The sequence below is a fragment of the Salvelinus fontinalis genome, chromosome 19 (genome assembly GCF_029448725.1).
Source record: "Salvelinus fontinalis isolate EN_2023a chromosome 19, ASM2944872v1, whole genome shotgun sequence".
In the NCBI taxonomy this organism is placed as follows: Eukaryota; Metazoa; Chordata; class Actinopteri; order Salmoniformes; family Salmonidae; genus Salvelinus; species Salvelinus fontinalis.
In genome coordinates, this window is record NC_074683.1 from 34,853,168 (window position 1) to 34,878,497 (window position 25,330).

At 43.3% G+C, this 25,330-nt stretch overlaps 1 protein-coding gene across 2 annotated transcripts in view; it reads right to left on the reverse strand.

The window, feature by feature from the left end:
• Positions 1-25,330, reverse strand: part of LOC129816665 (activin receptor type-2A-like) — a 61,141-nt gene that overhangs the window by 12,351 nt on the left and 23,460 nt on the right. For both annotated transcript variants that reach the window (XM_055871420.1, XM_055871421.1), the window contains exons 2-4: positions 23,529-23,751; positions 20,372-20,484; positions 17,716-17,870 (exon numbers count right to left, since the gene is read on the reverse strand). In XM_055871420.1, the coding sequence (XP_055727395.1) occupies positions 17,716-17,870; positions 20,372-20,484; positions 23,529-23,751 (491 nt within the window). The remainder of the gene's footprint in view (positions 1-17,715; positions 17,871-20,371; positions 20,485-23,528; positions 23,752-25,330) is intronic.

The window sequence follows — 25,330 nt, forward strand, 5'->3', positions numbered from 1 at the left end:
CCTGTCCTGCTCTACTCTGCCCTGTCCTGCTCTACTCTGCCCTGTCCTGCTCTACTCTGCCCTGTCCTACTCTACTCTGCCCTGTCCTGCTCTACTCTGCCCTGCTCTACTCTGCCCTGCTCTACTCTGCCCTGCTCTACTCTGCCCTGCTCTACTCTGCTCTACCCTGTCCTGCTCTACTCTGCTCTACCCTGTCCTGCTGTCCTGCTCTGCCCTGTCCTTCCCTGCTCTGCCCTGACCTGCTCTACTCTACTCTACCCTGTCCTGCTGTCCTGCTCTGCCCTGTTCTTCCCTGCTCTGCCCTGACCTGCTCTACTCTGCTCTGCCCTGTCCTTCCCTGCTCTGCCCTGTCCTTCCCTGCCTGAGAAAGCTCTCTCTTTCTCCCAGCACTGTCTCTGACTCTAAACCCTGTTACAAAACAATCCTATTGAATCTCCAGCCAATTCATTCCTGTTTCCACCATTCACACACCACTGACCGATGACGCAATAGGGCGAAGGGAGTGACTAACAAAACTCCAGGGGCAAATCATAACTAGTAATGGTGTGTGTCACAATGGCAGTATGTTAAGTGTATGTGTGTGAGGAGAGGCGCTGCAGCCCGCCTGCTAACAGCAGGTTTTCAAGCACAGCTTTGTGTGTATATTATAGTGTGTTCAGCCTGAGGACACTGTAAAAATGACAAGATGACGGGAAGCATTTCAGCGGCTGCCAACAATTCCCTTAGAATTTAGCAATGGCTGTTACAGAGTGAGATTACGCTTCTGGTCCCTTCCCTCCCCTGACACACCGTCAAGCAAGTACACACTGTTTCTTCACATGCACGCATACACACACACGCAGCTAATGCTACTGTAACATGTACAATTATTTGAGTGAGTGTGTGTGATGAATGTCTGAGTACAGATGTGTGTGAGTACAGATGTGTGTGAGTACAGATGTCTGTGAAAGCCAGAGCCTGCAGAAGAAAGCAAGCCCATGAGAATGTCAGAGAGTCCAGAATGTAGTAGAAACAAGAGCAGAAAATGAAATCCCAGGCAGCGGTAACACCTGTGCCTGTGAAATAAAGCTGACCAAGGACTTAGAAGGACCCAGGTGACAGTAAGCAGAGTACGCCAAGACAGGTGCACTTTGTGTTGATTTGTCTGCCTGTCATTTCAGTGAGCCGTTGGTAGTGGAGGGAAAGGAAGAGTTGTAGTAGTGAAGCTGTATGACCTGTAGGCAGTGAGGAGAGACATTAAGGATGGTTAAAAGGCTGTGTGCCCTTTGTCTCTCTCATCTCTCTCTCCCTCTCTCTTTCCCTCCCTCCCTCCCTCTCTCTCTGCTGAAGGACATGCTTACTCAAAAGGTGCCTTTATAAGGCTGATGAATAATGAACTCCACCCCTCCCCCTATACCCTCTCCTCACCTCTCCCATCTTCTCCTCCCCCTCTCCCGTCTTCTCCTCTCCCCGTGTGATAAATGGTAATATATGGTACCACAGTGTAAATGCATACCGTGACTTGTTTGGGAAGAATGGGTAGAATGAAAAGCACTTAATGTGCAGTAGCATATATATATATATATATATATATATATATATATATATATATATATATATATATATATATATATATATATATATATATATATATATATATATCAGGCAGCTGGCTGTAGATGGTCCAGCAGATAACAGCAGCTTCATGGAGATCAGGTGTCGGCAATAGTGATGGGGGGGAAAAATTTATAGATTTCCATTTCGGGCTATATTATTTTTGACTATATATCGTATCATTTCGACAATGTCGCAATATAATTTTTGCGCTAGCTGATTGTACCTGCACCCAAACTCCAGTATTTTTTCTTCATAGCTTGTTCTCTATCTTCTTTTTAAATAGGGAGCAAATTAGTTTTCAAATTAGTTTTAGTTTGAAAATTAGTTTTCAGCACTTTTATTTCCATGACTGATCAAAACTCATTTTCTCATGGCTCTTTCTTGTCCCTCTGCAGCAGACGCATGGTGAGCAATATGTTTGGAACATCAAATCGCAATAAAATCCCAGTATCGAATCGCAATAGATATAGAACGCTGATAATCACAATACATATCTAAATCGGCACCTAAGTATCGTGATAATATTGTATCGGGGGGTCCCTGGCAATTCCCAGCCCAAGTCAGCAAAAGGCGGCCTGCAAGTGATTGTGTTTGGCTTTGTTTTATGACTTTGTTTTACCAAAGTCGGTTTTGGTAAAAATACCAAATCACCTGGAATTCATCCAAAAATGTGATTCATTTAGGAAATCTGTATTCCCACGAATAAAAAAAAATGTAATCAAGGTATGAAATTATTGTCATTTTCAAATACAATCTCTTTTTGAGCTTAGTTGTGGTCAATTTGCAGTGTACAAAATATTATAATTATGTTCTGGCCCCCCGACCATCCGCTCCGACAAAAATCGTTCCGGGGCTGAATCTAGTTGCCTAGCCCTGCTGTAGATGGCCCAGGAGCTGAAACATGGGGGGTGGCTAGGCAGCATTAACACTAGAACCACTAAAGCAGTCATTTTCACTGCTCATTATTTTATTTCTCTGATATTTTTTAAGTCATGCCCCCCTCCGTCCTTGACTTTTCTTAAAAACGTCTATATAACACACTGTCGTTGTCCGAATCTTAATATCACAAACAGAACTGGAGTTATAACTAGTTTAAGGAGGGCATGTCATTTAAATGGTTTCCCCTGTTGCCTCTCATTCGCTCAACAGTAAGGCCTGCTCCTCTCCTTCTTCAGACAGTAGGGCCTGCTCCTCTCCTTCTTCAGACAGTAGGGCCTGCTCCTCTCCTTCAGACAGTAGGGCCTGCTCCTCTCCTTCTTCAGACAGTAGGGCCTGCTCCTCTCCTTCTTCAGACAGTAGGGCCTGCTCCTCTCCTTCTTCAGACAGTAGGGCCTGCTCCTCTCCTTCTTCAGACAGTAGGGCCTGCTCCTCTCCTTCTTCAGACAGTAGGGCCTGCTCCTCTCCTTCTTCAGACAGTAGGGCCTGCTCCTCTCCTTCATCAGACAGTAGGGCCTGCTATGCTCCTTCTCCCTACAGTAGGGCCTGCTCCTCTCCTTCTTCAGACAGTAGGGCCTGCTCCTCTCCTTCTTCAGACAGTAGGGCCTGCTATGCTCCTTCTCCCTACAGTAGGGCCTGCTCCTCTCCTTCTTCAGACAGTAGGGCCTGCTCCTCTCCTTCAGACAGTAGGGCCTGCTCCGCTCCTTCTTCAGACAGTAGGGCCTCCTCCTCTCCTTCTTCAGACAGTAGGGCCTGCTCCGCTCCTTCTTCAGACAGTAGGGCCTCCTCCTCTCCTTCTTCAGACAGTAGGGCCTCCTCCTATCCTTCTTCAGACAGTTGGGCCTGCTCCTCTCCTTCTCCCTACAGTAGGGCCTGCTCCTCTCCTTCTCCCTACAGTAGGTCCTGCTCCTCTCCTTCTTCAGACAGTAGGGCCTGCTCCTCTCCTTCTTCAGACAGTAGGGCCTGCTAGGCTCCTTCTCCCTACAGTTGAAAGTGTAGTGCCCCAGCTGATAAACACCTCGATAATTGCCTCAAAACTGAACCGAAATAGATTTTACACATATAACAGATTCAATCATTTAAGTATGATGGGGAATTACGTATAACTATGTACAGTTTAAGTCGGAAGTTCACATACACCTTAGCCAAATACATTTAAACTCAGTTTTTCACAATTTCTCACATTTAATCCTAGTAAAAATTCCCTGTCTTTGGTCAGTTAGGATCACCACTTTATTTTAAGAATGTGAAATGTCAGAATAATATTAGAGAGAATTATTTATTTCAGCTTTTATTTCTTTCATCACATTCCCAGTGAGTCAGAAGTTTAAATACACTCAATTAGTATTTGGTAGCATTGTCTTAAATTGTTTAACTTGGGTCAAACATTTCAGGTAGCCTTCCACAAGCTTCCCACAATAAGTTGGGTGAATTTTGGCCCATTCCTCCTGACAGAGCTGGTGTAACTGAGTCAGGTTTGTTGGCCTCCTTGCTTGCACACGCTTTTTCAATTCTGCCCACAAATTTTCTATAGTTTTGAGGTCAGGGCTTTGTGATGGCCACTTCAATACCTTGACTTTGCTTGGGGTCATTGTCCATTTGGAAGACCCATTTGCGACCAAGCTTCAACTTCCTGACTGATGACTTGAGATGCTGCTTCAATATATCCACATCATTTTCCTACCTCATGATGCCATCTATTTTGTGAAGTGCACCAGTCCCTCCTGCAGCAAAGCACCCCCACAACATGATGCTGCCACCCTCGTGCTTCAAGGTTGGGATGGTGTTCTTTGTCTTGCAAGACTCCGCTTTTTTCCTCCAAACATAACAATGGTCATTATGGCCAAACAGTTCTATTTTTGTTTCATCAGACCAGAGGACATTTCTCTAAAAAGTACGATCTTTGTCCCCATGTGCAGTTGCAAACTGTAGTCTGGCTTTTTTTTTATGGCGGTTTTGGAGCAGTGGCTTCTTTCTTGCTGAGCGGCCTTTCAGGCTATGTCGATATAGGACTTGTTTTACTGTGGATATAGATACTCTTTTGTACCTGTTTCCTCCAGCATCTTCACAAGGTCCTTTGCTGTTGTTCTGGGATTGATTTGCACTTTTCGCACCATGGTGTTTAAATGTGCGTACTATTGTTTGTACAGATGAACGTGGTACCTTCAGGCGTTTGGAAATTGCTCCCAAGGATGAACCAGACTTGTGGGGGTCTACATTTTTTCCCCTGAGGTCTTGGCTGATTTTTGATTTCCCCATGATGTCAAGCAAAGAGGCACTGAGTTTGAAGGTAGGCCTTGAAATACATCCACAGGTACACCTCCAATTGACTCAAATTATGTCAATTAGCCTACCAGAAGCTTCTAAAGCCATGACAATTGTCTGGAATTTTCCAAGCTGTTTAAAGGCACAGTCAACTTAGTGTATGTCAACTTCTGACCCACTGGAATTGTGATAAAGTTAATTATAAGTGAAATAATCTGTCTGTAAACAATTGTTGGAAAAATTACTTGTGTCATGCACATGTCCTAACCGACTTGCCAAAACTATAGTTTGTTAACAAGAAATTTGTGGAGTGGTTGAAAAATGAGTTTTAATGAATTCAACCTAAGTGTATGTAAACTTCCGACTTCAACTGTAATTACCAATTGTGAATTAAGAACAGGACGGGCCATTATATTGTATTGATACACTCTAATTCTAATCTGTAAATGGTATGTACCCTATAACACTCCACTGAATCCAAGCAGTCTTACCAGTCTACTCTGACCTACTTGGAGTAGGCTACACAGTGAGAGCATGCATAATTGTACATGCTGAATGGCTTTCAAAATCTGGGAAAATATCCACATCGGCAGCAGGTGAGCAAGTGTTGGGAATGTGGTGATAAGGCTTGTGGAACCTTACATTGGCAATGGGACAAATGTCACAGGGGACAATTTCTTCACTTCATCATCATTAGCGAATAAGTTGCTTGCAAAGAAAACAAATCTGGCTGGCACCACGAACCAAGTGAAGCGGGAGCTTCTCCCTCTGTGCAATATATGGCATCTGCACAGCCGTTGTAGTCCACAACGGTGCTGAAGAATGACAAGATGACGGGAGAACTGGAGACTATTACGCACTACAACCAAACAAAGTTTTGTCAAAGTGTGTCAAGCAAGTGAAAGGTATGAAAGGTAGTACAAGGGATAACAGCTACGTCAACTGTTAGAACAAGGGATAACAGCTACGTCAACTGGTAGGACAAGGGCTAACAGCTACGTCAACTGTTAAGTTAAGACAAGGGATAACAGCTACGTCAACTGGTAGGACAAGGGATAACAGCTACGTCAACTGTTAGGACAAGGGCTAACAGCTACGTCAACTGTTAGGACAAGGGATAACAGCTACGTCAACTGTTAGGACAATGGCTAACAGCTACGTCAACTGTTAGGACAAGGAATAACAGCTACGTCAACTGTTAAGTTAAGACAAGGGATAACAGCTACGTCAACTGTTAGGACAAGGGCTAACAGCTACGTCAGCTGTTAAGTTAAGACAAGGGATAACAGCTACGTCAACTGGTAGGACAAGGGATAACAGCTACGTCAACTGTTAAGACAAGGGATAACAGCTACGTCAACTGTTAGGACAAGGGCTAACAGCTACGTCTACTGTTAAGTTAAGACAAGGGATAACAGCTACGTCAACTGGTAGGACAAGGGATAACAGCTATGTCAACTGTTAAGACAAGGGATAACAGCTACGTCAACTGTTAAGACAAGGGATAACAGCTACGTCAACTGTTAAGACAAGGGATAACAGCTACGTCAACTGTTAAGACAAGGGATAACAGCTACGTCAACTGGTAGGACAAGGGATAACAGCTACGTCAACTGTTAGGACAAGGGATAACAGCTACGTCAACTGTTAAGACAAGGGATAACAGCTACGTCAACTGTTAGGACAAGGGATAACAGCTAAGTCAACTGTTAGGACATTACATTTACATTTACATTTTAGTCTTTTAGCAGACGCTCTTATCCAGAGCGACTTACAGTAGAGTGCATACATTTTATTACATTTTACATACTGAGACAAGGATATCCCTACCGGCCAAACCCTCCCTAACCCGGACGACGCTATGCCAATTGTGCGTCGCCCCACGGACCTCCCGGTTGCGGCCGGCTGCGACAGAGCCTGGGCGCGAACCCAGAGACTCTGGTGGCGCAGCTAGCACTGCGATGCAGTGCCCTAGACCACTGCGCCACCCAGGAGGACAAGGGATAACAGCTACGTCAACTGGTAGGACAAGGGATAACAGCTACGTCAACTGTTAGGACAAGGGATAACAGCTAAGTCAACTGTTAAGACAAGGGATAACAGCTACGTCAACTGGTAGGACAAGGGATAACAGCTAAGTCAACTGTTAGGACAAGGGATAACAGCTAAGTCAACTGTTAGGACAAGGAATAACAGCTAATTGGAATCCAACTGATCCCATTGCGTGAAGACGCAATACACAAACACGAGCTGAAAATAATTGACTATTTTTGACTGCTATCCTATCGACATATTCATTATAATGCCATTATTGCTTTGTGCCGAATGTCACTATTTATCAAGGCCACTTGGTGCTTATAATGATTTTTCGGCTGCTGATGTTTTCATAATTTCACCTTGCATCTTGACCATGCGTCTTGGTGGTTGGGGTTATTTAAAAGAAATAATAAGACTTTTTTATATAGCTTTTACCGTACTCTAACACATATGCTTTCTGTCTCATAGTTGCAACAAAAGGTATTCCACAAATAAAATGTATTGAACACTTGAGTTAGTGTTTTTTATGCGTTTTTGTTTTTAAATATAGCCTTGTAACATAAACGAATGAAAATGATATTGTAATATAATAAAAAATAAAAAAGTATTCTAAAATTACCCAAGACCTTCATAAACACAACCAAATGATTATTTTTGCGATAGTATATATGAAATGTATTCATTACACTGTTAGAATGTTGCAGTCAGAATGACAACTAATCAGCTTGAAGGGGGGTTCCGTAGAGGCCCAGTGGTTCTAGTGTTAATGAAAATATGGCTTGTTATTGATCAAACTCAGGCATGTCTCATTGAAATGCGTGCAGAAAGCATTTTTATAGCCATAAGGGAAGGGGGAGGAGCAGAGGGAGAAGAGAGAGCGAGAGCATGCATTACTTATCCACCCTCTCCCTCTCCTCTCCGAACGAGCAAATGCTTTCCTGTGCTCAGTGTTTTGTGGTGCGGGCGATGACAAGTGGGCGAGAACCACACACACACACACACTTAATTGCCCTTTTCAATCCGCCTCTCATGATTATCAAGCACTGTACTTGCATAGGACGCCCATACTGAGAAAGGACCACTCATCCTAGCTAGGCCTAACCAGCCTTCCTTCTATCGGTCTCTAACAGACCCTGTTACACCGATTCTGAGCCAGGTTCATGTACAGCATGTCGATCGGTCTGCTAACTATTATAACACTAATGCAGGAGTGGACATCAGTATGTGATGCAGGAGTCAATATCAGTATGTGATGCAGGAGTCAATATCAGTATGTGAAGTAGCTAGCTAGCTGTAAAAGCACCTAAACAAACGGCACTATTAATTTAGGAGCCTCTCATTGAGTTCAACTTGCAGTTCGTCTCGAGTGCAGAGTACGTTGCTATAGCAACACTGGCCCTGTCCCACATTTCCCACAGACACACAGGGCACATTGCGAGATAATACTTGAAGGAGAAACTGAGTTGAATAATTTGGTACACGGTTTAGATTGAGCACATCTAAGCGAAATCTATACTTTGTCATGTCATTATAAACGGATGAATGTGTTCTAGACAAGTTTGACAATACTATCTATTAGCTGATTTGGGGATCTGGAAGCAGGTAATTGTTTTAAAAGAGTTAGTGTGTTTCCCCCCCATCTCCAGTAACAACAACCATGCGTCTGTGACCCGTTCCAACACGATTTCCTGACTTCACAGACGGACAAAAAATGTAGATTTTACCCACTGATAGAACATACAGTACCAGTCAAAAGTTTAGACACACCTACTCATTCAAGAGTTTTTCTTTATTTGTACTATTTTATACCTTGTAGAATAATAGTGAAGACATTCTCTCAACCAACTTCATGAGGTAGTCACCTGGAATGCATTTAAATTAACCTTGTTAAAAGTTAATTTGTTTGAGCCAATCAGTTGTGTTGCGACAAGGTAGGGATGGAAGATAGCCCTATTTGGTGAAAGACCAAGTCCCTATTATGGGAAGAACAGCTCAAATAAGCAAAGAGAAATGACAGTCCATCATTACTTTAAGACATGAAGGTCAGTCAATCAGGAACAACATTTTCTTCAAGCGCAGTCACAAAAAACATCAAGTGCTATGGTGAAACTAGCTCTCATGATGACCGCCACAGGAAAGAAAGAACAAGAGTTACCTCTGCTGCAGAGGATAAGTTCATTAGAGTTACAAGCCTCAGAAATTGCAGCCCAAATAAATGCTTCACAGAGTTCAAGTAACAGACACATCTCAACATCAACTGTTCAGAGGAGACTGTGTGAATCAGGCCTTCATGTTCAAATTGCTGCAAAGAAACCACTACTAAAGGACACCAATAATAAGAAGAGACTTGCTTGGGCCAAGAAACACAAGCAATGGACATTAGACTGGTCGAAATCTGCCCTTTGATCTGATGAGTCCAAATTCTAGATTTTTGGTTCCAACCACTGTGTCTTTGTGAGACGCAGAGTAGGTAAACGGGTGATCTCTGCATGTGTGGTTCTCACCGTGAAGTATGGAGCATGCTGCTTTGCTGGTGACACTGTGTGATTTATTTAGAATTCAAGGCACACTTAACCAGCATGGCTATCACAGCATTCTACCACAGCCATCCCATCTGGTTTGCGCTTAGTTTGACTGTCATTTGTTTTTCAACAGGACAATGACCCAACACACCTCCAGGCTGTGTAACGGCTATTTGACCAAGGACAGGGATGGGGTGCTGCATCAGATGACTTGGCATCCACAATCACCTGACCTCAACCCAATTGAGATGGTTTGGGATTAGTTGTACTGCAGAGTGATGGAAAAGCAGCCAACAAGTGCTCAGAATATGTGGGGAAAGCATTCCAGGTGAAGCCGGTTGAAAGAATGCCAAGAGTGTGCAAAGCTGTCATAAAGGCAAAAGGTGGCTACTTTGAAGAATCTCAAATCTCAAATATATTTTGATTTGTTTAAAACTTTTTTGGTTACTACATGATTCCATATGTGCTATTTCATAGTTTTGATGTTATTCTAAAATGTAGAAGATAATAAAAATTAAAAAAGACCCTTGAATGAGTAGGTGTGTCCAAACTTTTGACTGGTACTGCAGGCATTCACCTAATTGACAGGAGTTTCATGATTTTTTAATTCTGGAAGGTGGATTAGGGCATCACTTTAACTTGAGACTGTTGCTGTTGCAGCTGTGGCACAACCTCAGGAACATCAGAAGGGATGCCTGCCTGCCTATGTAGAAATAGTCAATGAAGATTATAAAAGAACAGCATGGCTCCTCACATCTACTTCCCAGCTCAGACTATGTCCAACATGATACACTGGCTTGATGCCAACCTGACCATCTGCCAAGGGTGTCCGTACAGTCATGCCTACCGATCAAAACTAAAGGCCGTAAAGAGGGACGATAACGTTATGTTGTTATAAACTCAGCAAAAAAAGAGACGTCCTCTCACTGTCAACTGCGTTAATATTCAGCAAACTTAACATGTGTAAATATTCGTATGAGCATAACAAGATTCAGCAACTGAGACATGAACTGAACAAGTTCCACAGACATGTGACTAACAGAAATTGAATAATGTGTCCCTGAACAAAGGGGTGGTCAAAATCAAAAGTAACAGTCAGTATCTGGTGTGGCCAGCAGCTGCATTAAGTACTGCAGTGCATCTCCTCCTCATGGACTGCACCAGATTTGCCAGTTTTTGCTGTGAGATGTTACCCCACTCTTCCACCAAGGCACCTGCAAGTTCCCAGACATTTCTGGGGGGAATGGCCCTAGCCCTCACCCTCCGATCCAACAGGTCCCAGACGTGCTCAATGGGATTGAGATCCGGGCTCTTCGCTGGCCATGGCAGAACACTGGCATTCCTGTCTTGAAGGAAATCACAAACAGAACGAGCAGTATGGCTGGTGGCATTGTCATGCTTGAGGGTCAAATCAGGATGAGCCTGAAGGAAGGGGACCACATGAGGGAGGGAGGAGAATGTCTTCCCTGTAACACACAGCATTGAGATTGCTTGCAATGACAACAAGCTCAGTCCGATGATGCTGTGACACACCGCCCCAGACCATGACGGACCTTCCACCTCCAAATCAATCCCGCTCCAGAGTACAGGCCTTGGTGTAACGCTCATTCCTTTGATGATAAACGTGCATCCGACCATCACCCCTGGTGAGACAAAACTGTGACTCGTCAGTGAAGACCACTTTTTGCCAGTCCTGTCTGGTCCAGCGAAGGTGGGTTTATGCACATGTCTGGTGATGACCTGTCTTACAAAGGCCTACAAGCCCTCAGTCCAGCCTCTCTCAGCCTATTGCGGACAGTCTGAGCACTGATGGAGGGGTTGTGCGTTCCTGGTGTAACTCGGGCAGTTGCTGTTGACATCCTGTACCTGTCCTGCAGGTGTGATGTTTGGATGTACTGATCCTGTGCAGGTGTTGTTACACGTGGTCTGTCCTGTCTCCCTGTAGCGTTGTCTTAAGCGTCTCACAGTACGGACATTGCAATTTATTGCCCTGGCCACATTTGCTGTCCTCATGCCTCCTTGCAGCATGCCTAAGGCACGTTCACGCAGATGAGCAGGGACCCTGGGCATCTTTCTTTTGGTGTTTTTCCAGAGTCAGTAGAAAGGCCTCTTTAGTGTCATAAGTTTTCATAACTGTGACCTTAATTGCCTACCGTCTGTAAGCTGTTAGTGCACCTGTTCCACAGGTGCATGTTCAATAATTGTTTATGGTTCATTGAGCGCTAAAACCCTTTACAATGAAGATCTGTGAAGTTATTTGGATTTTTACAAATTATCTTTGAAAGACAGGGTCCTGAAAAAAGGACGTTCTTTTCTTGCTGAGTTTAATAGAATTCCTCACCTTACTTTCAGGAATGTCTTACATTTTAAGACCAATATATCCATTCATGCTTCCGTTAGTTAAGGCAAGTGAAGATGTTCTACTAGGCAAATGTTCTTAGAATTCACTTCTTTGGGTGCGCCATTTCCTAAAATGGCTGCCAAACTGACAAGTATTTGGGGCCTAACTTAGCTTTGGTACAGCCAGGCTTTCAAAAGTATGTGCATTTCGCCACACTCGCATTAACATCTGCTAACCATGTGTATGTGACCAATAACATTTGATTTGATTTGTGTCAGGTTTTGGCCAGGACTGTTCTGGTTTTTGTCACTAGATGTCCCCATTGCACCTTTTTTGAACCTTTTGTTTTTTCCTTGCTCTTTTATTGTTTGCACCTGTGTGTCGTTCCCTTGTTAGTATTTAAACCCTGTGTGTTCCTCAGTTCTTTGCTCAGTGTTTGTATGTTAGCACCCAGCCCAAGCCTTTTTGTGTGAAACATATAGTTCTCTTATTGGATTTTCCAGAGGTTCTCTGGTTTAGTTCTTGTGTATTTTTGAGTAGTCTTTTGAGGTTTGTTTTTCCCTGCTGTTTTTACCACTTTGTGGAGTTTCTTTGTATTTTGGAGGATATCCATTTTGTGCCTCTTGGCTTTATTTTGGACGTGGTGGATTTATATTCTTTGCCTGAAGATCTTGTCCTTTTATTAAATCATTTTCTCTAGTACTGCTGAGTCTGCCTCATCTTCTGGGTTCTGCCAACTATTAGTGACTGTTTCTCTCACCGGGTCCTGACAATTTGGGACTTGTTTCCATTCAGCCACAAGAGCATTAGGCCTGGCTCGCAGTCGGCACTCCAATTCATCCCAAAAGTGTTCGATGGAGTTGTGGTCATGGATCTGTGAGGGCCAGTCAAGTTCTTCCACACCGATCCTCGACAAAGCATTTCTCTATAGACCTCACTTTGTGCACGGGGGCATTCTCAAGCTGAAACAGGAAAGGGCCTTCCCCAAACTGTTGCCACAAAGTTGGAAGCACAAAATTGTCTAGAATGTCATTGTATGCTGCGTTAAGATTTTGCTTCACTGGAACTCAGGGGCGTAGCCTGAACCATGAAAAACAGCCCGATACCTTTATTCCTCCTCCACCAAACTTTACAGTTGGCACTATGCATTGTGGCAGGTAGTGTTCTCCTGGCATCCGCCAAATCCAGATCTGTCCGATTTTTATGCACTGCGCTTTTCAGCACTCGGCGGTTCTGTGAGCTTGTGTGGCTGAGCCGTTGTTGCTCCTAGGTGTTTCCACTTCACAATAACAGCACTTACAGTTGACCGGGGCAGCTCTAGCAGGGCAGACATTTGACAAACTGACTTGTTGGAAAGGAATCCTATGACGGTGCCACGTTTGAAAGTCACTGAGCTCTTCAGCAAGGCCATTCTACTGGCAATGTTTGTCTATGGCGATTACATGGCTGTGTGCTTGATTTTATACACTTGTCAGCAATGGCTGTGGCTGAAATAGCCGAATCCACTAATTTGAAGGGTTGTCCACATAGTTTTGTATATATAGTGTACTTTGCAAGCATTCATCTGACGTGTGTGTGTGTGTGTGTGTGTGTGTGTGTGTGTGTGTGTGTGTGTGTGTGTGTGTGTGTGTGTGTGTGTGTGTGTGTGTGTGTGTCAGATAGGCACAGAAAATGCTCCGTCTCATCCCATCAGAGTAAGGGAGATGCGTTTCCTGAACAAGCGGCATTTCTCAGCCAATCAGCATTCAGGACTCGAACCACCCAGTTTATAACTCTCATTATACCATGGCATTGTTGAATATTTGTTTCTGATTGTCTTAAAGGGCATTTTAGAGTGTGCATTCTTTCCCTATAATGCACAGAACATCAGCACGGTTTAATTCAACGGCTGTAGCTAGTTCACTCTTACATGTTCTATGTTGGAGCTGATTTTGAAAGCAAAATTCGAATAGATTTTTTTTTTTTTGCATTGTTGATTTCGATTTTCATAATGGCAAACTAGGACTGATGGTTTGGTTAGTTAACCTGTTGAGGCTAGGGGGTGCTGTTGTCACTATTTATGTAAATCGTGTAATTTTTTAAACGGCTTCCTACTAAATTCTTGATCGTACAATATGCATATTATTATTATTATTGGATAGAAAACAGTCTCTAGTTTCTATAGCCGTTGAAATTTTGTCTCTGAGTGGAACAGAACTCATTCTACAGCAATTTCCCTGACATGGAGTCAGATTTCACACATTTTGGCCCCTGATCTGGAGTCAGTTTAAAGGCCACTGTTATTGCTATGAGCATACAGACACTGCTTACGTCTTCCCCTGGATGCCTTTACGTGATGACGATTTGAATGGTATCGATTGCGCAATCACAGCCCCTATAAAACAAAAACACGTGTAGGTAGGAACTCTTTTCCAGATGCGTCAGGCGCGCGGTGGACACCGACCTGCACTTTTTCCAAGCACTAGTGAAGCCAGTTATATTTCTCCGGTCATGTTTCTACTCGTTATAGGAGTTAAAAACATCATAAGGTAGTTAATTTAAACCGTTTTATAGCAATTTATTTCCGTTTAGTGCGATTTTGGGACATTTATTTCTGAGACACTGTGAATCTCTGGGCACGGTTCCAGTTCATGACGAACGCAATGGGCATTTCTACATGGCAAGAGGACAGCTTTCGACCAAAAGACGATTAGACCCAAGAAAGGATTCTTTGCCCAAGATTCTGATGGAAGAACAGCTCAAAGTAGGAACAATTTATTATGATAAATCGTGTTTCTGTCGAGAAATGTTAATCGCTTAGGACGCCATCTTGTTTGACGTAGCTTCGCTTGGCGCAAACTGTATTGAAAAGTAAGGATAATTTAAAAAATGTAAATCAGCGATTGTATTAAGAATTAAATTGTCTATCAATCGCTGTCCACCCTATATTTTTTAGTCACGTTTATGAGTATTTATGTATACGGCTAGATCACTGTCTAATATGGCGCACGACATTGTCTGACCAGCTGGGCAACTTTTGTCATTGTCTAACCATGATTTTGGTGGCTAAATATGCACATTTTCGAACAAACTGTATATGGATTGTGTAATATGATGTTACAGGAGTGTCATCGGAAGAATTCTGAGAAGGTTAGTGAAAAAATTAATATATTTTGGCGATGTTTACGTTATCGCTCTCTTTGGCTAGAATCAATGCTCTGGTAACGTTTGCATATGTGGTATGCTAATATAACGATTTATTGTGTTTTCGCTGTAAGACACTTAGAAAATCTGAAATATTGTCTGTATTCACAGGATCTGTGTCTTTCGATTAGTGTATGCTGTGTATTTTTACGAAATGTTTGATGATTAGTAATTAGGTAAACACGTTGCTCTATGTATTTATTCTAGTCCATTTGTGACGGTGGGTGCAATTGTAAACTATGACATCTACCTGAAATATGCAAATTTTTCTAACAAAACCTATCCTATACCATAAATATATTATCAGACTGTCATCTGATGAGTTTTTTTCTTGGTTAGTGGCTATCAATATCTTAGTTTAGCCGAATTGGTGATAGCTACTGGTGTTGGTGGACAAATAAAATATGGTGTCTTATGCTAATATGTTTAGCTAATAGATTTACATCTTTACATATTGTGTCTTCCCTGTAAAACATTTAAAAAATCGGACATGTTGGCTGGATTCACACGATCTGTGTCTTTCATTAGCTGTATTGGACTTTAATGTGTGAAAGTTAAATATTAAAAAAAAATAATAATAATTGAATTTCGCGCTCTGCCTTTTCAGTGGAATGTGGGGGGGGGTGTGCCGCTAGCGGCACACCAGTCCTAGACAGGTTAAACTAGTAAGTCGGTTTGTTTGGTTACCACGGCAACTACTGTATCTATCTAGTAAACTCGCTAGCTACTTCAGTGGATGTTGAACAAATTTCGAGCTGCAAATGTGTTAAATTACAACCTATAAAACGTCACAATACGGTGCAGAGCATTCAATTGGGGGCAAGAAGACCCCAAGCTCCGCTAAAAACATTGACAACTACGTGCCGTTTTCAACGGGGTTGTTAAATAAATGTTAACTATTTGGTTTTAATATCATCACCTCTTGAAGAGCATAGTCAAAACTAAACATTTCTGATCATTCCAATTTTAGCTCTATCATCAGAGTTATACAGCAAGTAACCACATGCTTTGCATGATCAGTAAACATCAATTGATGATGCAATTTCAGAAACGTGACGGTAGCCTATCCATTTGGCATGTAGCTAGCTAGTTAGCCAGCAAATATGTATTATTTGCTTGCTTCGTTAGAGATTAGGCTTTTGGAAAGAGCTTGACATCGGTAAATCCTCATCCTGGTAAAATTGTCAGTCGGACTACTGTCATCACCACTATAGATGACAAGCAAATATAGCCATCTAGTTTATCCCGCAAAAGTTAGCTTGTTAACTAGCCATATTGATGTGATCTGTTGTTAGCTAGCTAGCCAATTTGACGTGATCCATCAATCATGTCTGTCAGCAGCAATCGTGATTAAACACGTAAAAACTGTTGAAAAAGGGATGTTAGGTAACTTCGCTAGGTAGGCCTACACTGAATGGAGAAAAAGGTACATTCGGTCTACTTACCACTATACTATATGTTTAGCCAACTGTACAATGTTTCTACCGGTACAGTAGCTTACGAAGTAAACATAATTAGCTAACAGTACATTGGCAAATGCACCATTCTGCTGCTTGACAGGCAGAGCCCACAAAGGATAGAAAATAACCTAAACCACTCTTTGTCAGGTATAGTTCACTTTTATTTTATATAACTCAAATATCCAGTTAATGGTGGCCAATATTGAGATATCTTGAGGCTACCCTCACATATCAATTCATGTTATCTGATCATGAAAAGCATGCAGTCACACACTGTATAACTCTGATAGACCTAAATGTGCGCAATTGTTTTGCATGTAATAAATCAGAAATGTGTAGTTCTGTCTATGCTCTTCGAGAGGGGATGATATAACAACCAAATAGTTTAAATCTATTTAACAATCCCTTAAACGGCACGCAGTTGTCAATGGTTTTAGCGGAGCTGGGAGTCTCCTTGCCCCACAGCAGGCAAATCGAACACTCTGCACCGTATTGTGACGTTTTATTGATTAAGACTTATTGAACTTTGAGATTGACAAAAGGCCAGTCTCTTTGGCAATGACAAGGAGTGGCATGTTAGCTAAAGAGAATGGTACTCAGACTAGCATATCTGTGGACACTAAATATAGTATATATATCTCACTGGTCACCCCCAAAGCCAATTCTTCCTTTGGCCGCCTCTCCTTCCAGTTCTCTGCTGCCAGTGACTGGAACGAACTGCAAAAATCTCTGAAGCTGGAGACTCTTACCTCCCTCACTAGCTTTAAGCACCAGCTGTCAGAGCAGCTCTCAGATCACTGCACCTGTACATAACTCATCTGTAAATAGCCCATCCAATCTACCTCATCCCCATACTGTATTTATTTATTTATCTTGCTCCTTTGCATCCCAGTATCTCAACTTGCACATTCATCTTCTGTACATCCTACCATTCCAGTGTTTAATTGCTATATTGTAATTACTTTGCCACCATGGCCTATTTACTGCCTTACCTCTCTTATCCTACCTCATTTGCACATGATGTATATAGATTTTTCTACTGTATTATTGATTGTATGTCTGTTCATTCCATGTGTAACTCTGTGTTTTTGTATGTGTCGAACTGCTTTGCTTTATCTTAGCCAGGTCACCGTTGCAAATGAGAACTTGTTCTCAACTAGCCTACCTGGTTAAAGAAAGGTGAAATAAAAAATAAAAATACCTTGCTTGCATCATCCAACCAACACAGATCAAATGCTAGCTACAAGTGAAATTAAAATGAGAACAACATTCATTCATATACAGCAGCTTGCCTATTACAGTTATTGCCTAGCTAGCTACAACTGTTATTGTAACTAGAGAGGGTTTTGTCCATTAGTGCTGTGTGTTGTCATACCTGTGTGGGCACCAGGACTAGCGGGTATGCCAGCTTGTGATGGCGGTACATCCAGAACGAGAAGAGGATGATGGCAGTGATGCCTATGATGGGCACCAGTGAGTACATCAGAGTGGTGAAGACAGGAGGCTTCTGGGTAACCGGGTTCGACGTTGCTATGGAGGGAAAGAGAGAGAAGAGCGGGAGAGAGAAAGAGAGAATTAAATCAATCAATCTAGATTATACCAGAACAAAATTACTATTATAGGATGTACTCAAAAAAAAGGAGCGCTGAAAGGGTTTTGTAAAAATGACGCCACAATAACTTTGCCAAGAATGTGAAAAATAATGAGTTATGTGTTGCAGTCTCTGTGTTCATAATATAGAGATGATATGGGCTCAACTTTAGCTGGCTGATGTCATTTTTATCGAATGCATTTCTAGCTATCTAGCTAAAGCATGTTTGGTTCTAAAGCATGTTTGGTTCTAAAGCATGTTTGGTTCTAAAGCATGTTTGGTTCTAAAGCATGTTTGGTTCTAAAGCATGTTTGGTTCGCCGGCTCCCATCCAGGCACAGGCCCATTACAGAGCTTCATGAGAGAGAGAGAGAAGACTGGATCGCGCCTCGTCGCCTAAGCAGCAGCCCCACCACATAATCACAATATCCACTCGTGTCACCTCTGAGGTGGATTTCCCTTCCTTCGCCTGCCAGCGTGACATCCAGTGTGTGTGTGTGTGTGTGAGAGAGAGACACCGTGCCATTGCTTCTCTATGTGGGTGACCTCAGCTGAACTGGCATTAGGTAGCAAAAGAGGGGCACTGTTCATGATGCTGCCTGCCACAACCCCCCATGCAGTGCCCCTCCTCCTACCCTCTACCCGTCGCTCCCCTCCCCCAGCTCCCTGCCCAGTGCTCTATTTTAGCTGCAAGTGGGATAAGAACCCGGATTAGCCTCTTTGAAATGAAAAACATAGCAGTCCCAAACCCCCATCCTCTCCACCCTGCCTCCTTTGCCTGCATCCTCCCAGCACCCCCTGGCAGGATCACCACACGCCACACAGGCATGGAATCGCTCTGGTCAGCAGGTGACACTCTCTCCCGCTCTTTATCCACTCCTAGGGCCCTATAAAATCTGCGTTACGGAGAACACGGCCGGAATCACGGAATCCAGACATTAAAACGGAATTCAACAATACTTCAAAATGTATTGAATTAAATGTATGGAACTAAATGTACTGAAGACATGAACAAAATGCACCAGTGATTTATTTGTATTTTCCTGTAACGGCACAGTTCTGTGTGTATGTGTACGGTTTCCCAAAAACCTAACTACAAAGTAGCCTATGCCTACCTGGCAGAATGATATGATTATTTTCATCAATCCAGTGGCCATTTGTTTAGCAAATTCTGCAATCACATGAGTGCTACAGATCATTGCTATCCAAACAACGGTCTCTGGCTGGTGCACAGTGGAATCAAAAGGGTAACTGCACCCAAAAATCTAAATGTATTACATTTTTCCCGAACCTGAAAAGTGGTCTCCGGATGTGGTTTAAGCATTGTTGTTGACTTAGAAAAACATCTAAATTGGACATTCTATTTAAACAGTGTGCCTTTAAGAGCAAAAAAATAGAAAGAAATGGAAAACTGGAAAAACTAAACAGAGAAAAAGGAATTTATTGAACTTCTGCATGGTCGCTCTCCAAAATAGGCCCTATTGCAAGGTAAAACAAAAAAAAAGCAGCTGTGACTGTGTATGCTGCCTCTGTCGCTCGATTCCATAGTCAGGCTCCGACCTAGCTTTTTGTTCCAAATATCCAGGGCATTCCACATCTAGTTAGTCGCTGCTGCAAATACATGTCCACGTTCAGTTGCATAAGCGTAGGGAATAAGGCCCTTCCCCCACACCAACCCAATGCTTCAATACATCCTATTTTGTAACCTTTATCTGACTCCAATGCAAGAACACACTGATTTTCCCCATGAATTAACAGGACTATTCTGAAAAGGGCATTTCTGTTCATTGTTAAGCAACAATAGGGCAACTGGAAAAGGAGTTTCCCGACCACAACATTAAGGCATTTGTGAACACTGATTAGATGTTTCTTTTCATTATACTTTACCGAGGAGGTATAAAAATAAACGGATAGTTTTTTTTCTTTTACAACAATTACGAGAAGAATTTAGCTAGGACCAAGAAATTCCAGAACCAAGGTACATTAAGGAAGCTGATGTCAGTGTGCCCCTGCCCAGCTAGCTAAACCTTCTCTAACTGAGTCACTGCATTCCTCCTCCTGCTAAGAGGATGTTTAGCAGTGAGGCCCGTTAGCTCAACAGGGATAATGAGGACAGACCAGCCCCTTTAATCTGAAAAACACAGCAATCCCTGAGGAACGACACACAAGCAGCCACACAGGACACGATCCGACACGCAATGGCACACACTTCCTGGACCTGGGCAAGCTACATAAATCCACAGCAGAACGTCAGCATTACGTAATGTGAGAAAACTAACGGATTGGGTTATTTATTTGTCTCGTGTCGTTAATAGGAGACAAAAAGTCACATTTCGGATTTGAGCATAACAGATTTTTCAGTTCATATGGTGTTACACACACACACACACAAACGCAAACACATGCACACGTGTTCGCACACAGACAAACCCAGAACTTACTCTGAACAGCTTGTGTGTTGTCGGGAGTGTAGACAAACTTCTCGTTACACATGTTTCCTTCACAGCAGCAGAAGAACACGTCAGGGCTTTCTTTCTTCTCCACACATTCAGTACTGAAAAACAAGTGCGAGACGATGCTGTCAGTGTCACAATCGTGTTGGAAAGACCACACTTTTGTAATTTATTTGGTTTCTTTGTGTTACAATTGTATACAAACAAAAAAGCTTTTCTTTCAGAATTTGAGAACTATCCTTGAGTTTCAGACCGGAGCGATGCAGGTATAGGATGTAAAAAAACAAACTCAAGTTCAAGTGCTTGGCCCTTATGATGCTGTAGTTCATGTTGTTGTAGGTACAGTATATTACTTCCTGTAAACAAGTTTATTCTTTTGTGTGTTTCACCAAGTTGGGTGAGAAGGAAAAAAATAAAGAATTCTACATTAACTGACAAACTTTACATTCCATGGCAGTTAAACCACATCAAAGCAACACTCCGTTCTCTGAACAGCCCCGAATAGATAAACAAGCTTATTAGCCCAAGCAGAAACCCAACAAGCAGTTTTCACTCCAAGAACAAGAAAAGAAAAGCAGCCAGACCGTTTGGCTGTTGTTTACATGTTACATGTAGAGCACGCACCTGCCGGTAAGCTGCCACACGACACGGTCAGAGTTAGCTGCCACACGACACGGTCAGAGTTAGCTGCCACACGACACGGTCAGAGTTAGCTGCCACACGACACGGTCAGAGTTAGCTGCCACACGACACGGTCAGAGTTAGCTGCCACACGACACGGTCAGAGTTAGCTGCCACACGACACGGTCAGAGTTAGCTGCCACACGACACGGTCAGAGTTAGCTGCCACACGACACGGTCAGAGTTAGCTGCCACACGACACGGTCAGAGTTAGCTGCCACGCGGTGCGGTCAGAGCTACCTGTTGCTCTACATTTAGTAATAACATGGAAGCACACCACACTTGAAAAATACATGGATCCGGTTGCTGCAGGTAGGAGCGGTTGCTGCAGTTGGGAGGTAAAGGGGTTCAACGGCATGTTAAGACAAGAGTACCAGGTAACTAAGCCTTTCTGGGCCTGGGCTCTGGTTCAACGGCATGTTACGGAAAGAGCCGCCAGGTAACTCAGCCTTTCTGTGACTGGGCTCTCGCACGCTATAAAATTAAATGTTTCTGGTAATGCTAGGCAAGCTGACATGTTGGATGGATAGCTGAGAAGATATCACAATACAGTGGAATGGATTTGTGTATATTGTTGTGAATTGTTAGATACTACAGCACTGTTGGAGCTAGCAACACAAGCATTTCTCTACACCTGCAATAACATTTGCTAAATATGTGTATGTGACAAATAAAATGTGATTTGATTTGGATGGAGAGCACAGCTTAAAGGAAACAGCATGTTAACTGAAGAAAGGCTCAAAACACTTCAACATCAGCTGATATATGGACATAAGACCCTTAGTGGGGAAAAATAAAAGATATCTCTATCTCGGTCTGTTCTGGCTCAGAGGGCAATATGCAAACATCTAGGCCTAGCTTGTTTCAAAAAAACATTGCAGGTTTTAAATCACTTGAGACGAAGCTCAATTGCTTATCACAGTAGTGTAGCTGTTAGAACAAGTTGAGACGGCTGATGCTGACATTTTAAAACAGTTGGCAAGGAACCAGAGCGGTGTTCGAATAACCATACTAACATACTACTGTATACTACATACTTAATGAGTATATACTACATACTATTAGTTAAATTTAGTATACTGTAAACAAACGGTATACTTTCAGTTGAGAGTACTAGCCTGTCTACCGGAAGTGGATGCTGTTGTTATGCAACCTCTTGCTAGCTTGTTAGCATAACAAATTACTAGCTAGACATTTTACGACTTCGGTGTGTTCGTAAATTCAATCTGGAGTGCACTCTGGGAGTTCGTAAATTCTGAGCGGTGTCAGATTGTCCATTCGTAATTTAAGAGCGTATTGCTTTCGGAACGCACGTCAATGGACGCTCTGGCCGTGGAGTATGGTTGATCAGAGCATGCTGACCTCACAACGGCAGTCAAGCACCCAAGCTAAGGTTGGCAAGCTTGCTAGCTACTTCCAGACACAAATGAGAGAACACCCCACTCTGACCATTTTACTCGGCCTAGCAGAGCTGGTTAGGCTATTTTCATGTTATCCAGAACGTTGGTGACTGTAACTGCGCTGCTGGCAACAATTTAATTATTATTTTTTGCCGACGTTTACTGACATTGGCCATATTCAACAGGTGTTGAGCGTTCGTAAATTCATCAGTTATTCTGCACTCTGGCACACTCAGACGAGAGTACTCAGAAATCGGAGTAGATAGCCAGAGCGAATTAACAATGACCATTGAGAACGCTCAACGACTATACCACTTAGCTTAGCTAAGAATGACATATAGTTAATATACTGGTAAGTTTGATGTATTAGTAGGCAACTAACATTAGGTAGCTAGCTAACATACCGGTTCATACTGCTGTAATGATATGCTGCGGTTTGCAAGGATAGCGTAGCTAACAAATTGTCAGCCAACAAAACTCATTACTTTATTATATGGCTCAACATTTTCTTAACATTTGTCATAATTAGTTGAAGCAATGAAATTGTATCCGCGCTCGTCAGACTTCGGGCTGCATATTCTCAGCCATTCTTTTTTTACATCTGAAAACGTTATGAAGCCACGGCCATTTTCTGAAGAATTGTATTATGGGCCCTAAAAGCAAGGAAATAGTGTCCACTGCATGTATACTTTGTATTTTGGCGAATTTAATACGACATCCGGTAGACTTTTGACATACTAACTATATCCATACTATGACTCAATTTACATCACAAATAGTACAGTTAGTATGAGTATTGGAACACAGCTCAGGTTCATGATGATTTTTCTTACTCCCCATTCGACACCTTTAACATCATATTCATGGAACGACCAAGTCCTCATATAGAATGGAGATCCTATACAGGCCTATAAGAATAGTTTTCACTGATACACTGATAACATTTGTGACCCATTGCAACTCACCAATGACATACTTAATCATTTCACCGTGTCATTGGTGTGTTGCAATGGGTCACAAATGTTATAAAACCCAACACAGAGCCCTGATGCAATAGGCCCTACCTGTCATAGCAGTTGTGATCATCCAGCCAACAGCCCTGCTTTACGATCTCTACGATTCCCGACACGTTCCTCCAGGTGGCGAAACAGTGTCTCCGCTTGTCCTTCTCCCCGGCACACGTCTCGATGCCACTGCGGTTCCCTCGGTTCTCCTGGATGGCAACAGGGTTGGGGTTGTAGTTGTAGTAGACACACTCCTGCGTTTCCGTCCGACCCAGGATTGCCCCTGAGAAATAGAGATAGAGACACTAGATCAGATTTTTAAGGTGAATATTGAACAGAAGTCTTGTTTTACGGTAAATGGGTTGATGTAATAAATCATTTGGGAGAATCGATTTAATGACGTTCAAAACAAGATCGAAGGAAGCACATAAAAAAAATTTGCCTACTGCGTCCTGCACATCAACAGAGTACATGTTGGGCCAGCCCTGTCTACAGTGTGGCATCATACAGTATGTTCTATTTGTTTCATGTTCTTTTAATCTACTACTTATCTATTGCTCTCATGAAGCAATGCACGCATGATGTCCCTCTGCCCAGTGCAGGAGCATTCCAGGACAGATAACACAGTCATCGCCCTCCTACAGTGTGAAGCCTTACCACATCCCTGTAATTAACCAGTGGTGACGAGTGTGTCCCTCTAGAGACCGACACAGTCTTCAAATGCTGTGTGGGAAATCTCTGGCTCTGACAGGCCTTAATATGACTTGTTAGTGATTATGTTTGATAGGTCCAGGAGGGTAATGGGGCAGAACAATCATTTAGCCCACTGGCCGAGGCCTGACAGTATGCTCGGAGCTGTACAACCCACGCTACACGAGTCAATCAAACAATTGCCAATAATGTACTGTCACGCATATGGTTGACAATAGAACAGGTAGCCTGTAGAACAGGTAGCCTGTAGAACAGGTAGGCTGTAGAACAGGTAGGCTGTAGAACAGGTAGGCTGTGGAACAGGTAGCCTGTGGAACAGGTAGCCTGTGGAACAGGTAGCCTGTGGAACAGGTAGGCTGTGGAACAGGTAGGCTGTGGAACAGGTAGGCTGTGGAACAGGTAGGCTGTGGAACAGGTAGGCTGTGGAACAGGTAGGCTGTGAAACAGGTGGCCTGTGGAACAGGTAGCCTGTGGAACAGGTAGCCTGTGGAACAGGTAGGCTGTGGAACAGGTAGCCTGTGGAACAGGTAGGCTGTGTAACGGGTAGCCTGTGGAACAGGTAGGCTGTGGAACGGGTAGCCTGTGTAACAGGTAGGCCGTGGAACAGGTAGGCCGTAGAACAGGTAGCCCGTAGAACAGGTAGGCCGTGGAACAGGTAGCCTGTGGAACAGGTAGCCTGTGGAACAGGTAGGCTGTGGAACAGGTAGGCTGTGGAACAGGTAGCCTGTGGAACAGGTAGGCTGTGTAACGGGTAGCCTGTGGAACAGGTAGGCTGTGGAACAGGTAGCCTGTGTAACAGGTAGGCCGTGGAACAGGTAGCCCGTGGAACAGGTAGCCCGTGGAACAGGTAGACTGTGGAACAGGTAGACTGTGGAACAGGTAGGCTGTGGAACAGGTAGGCTGTGGAACAGGTAGCCTGTGGAACAGGTAGCCTGTGGAACAGGTAGGCTGTGGAACAGGTAGCCTGTGGAACAGGTAGGCTGTGGAACAGGTAGCCTGTAGAACAGGTAGCCTGTGGAACAGGTAGGCCGTGTAACAGGTAGGCCGTAGAACAGGTAGCCCGTAGAACAGGTAGCCCGTAGAACAGGTAGGCCGTGGAACAGGTAGCCTGTGGAACAGGTAACCTGTGGAACAGGTAGGCTGTGGAACAG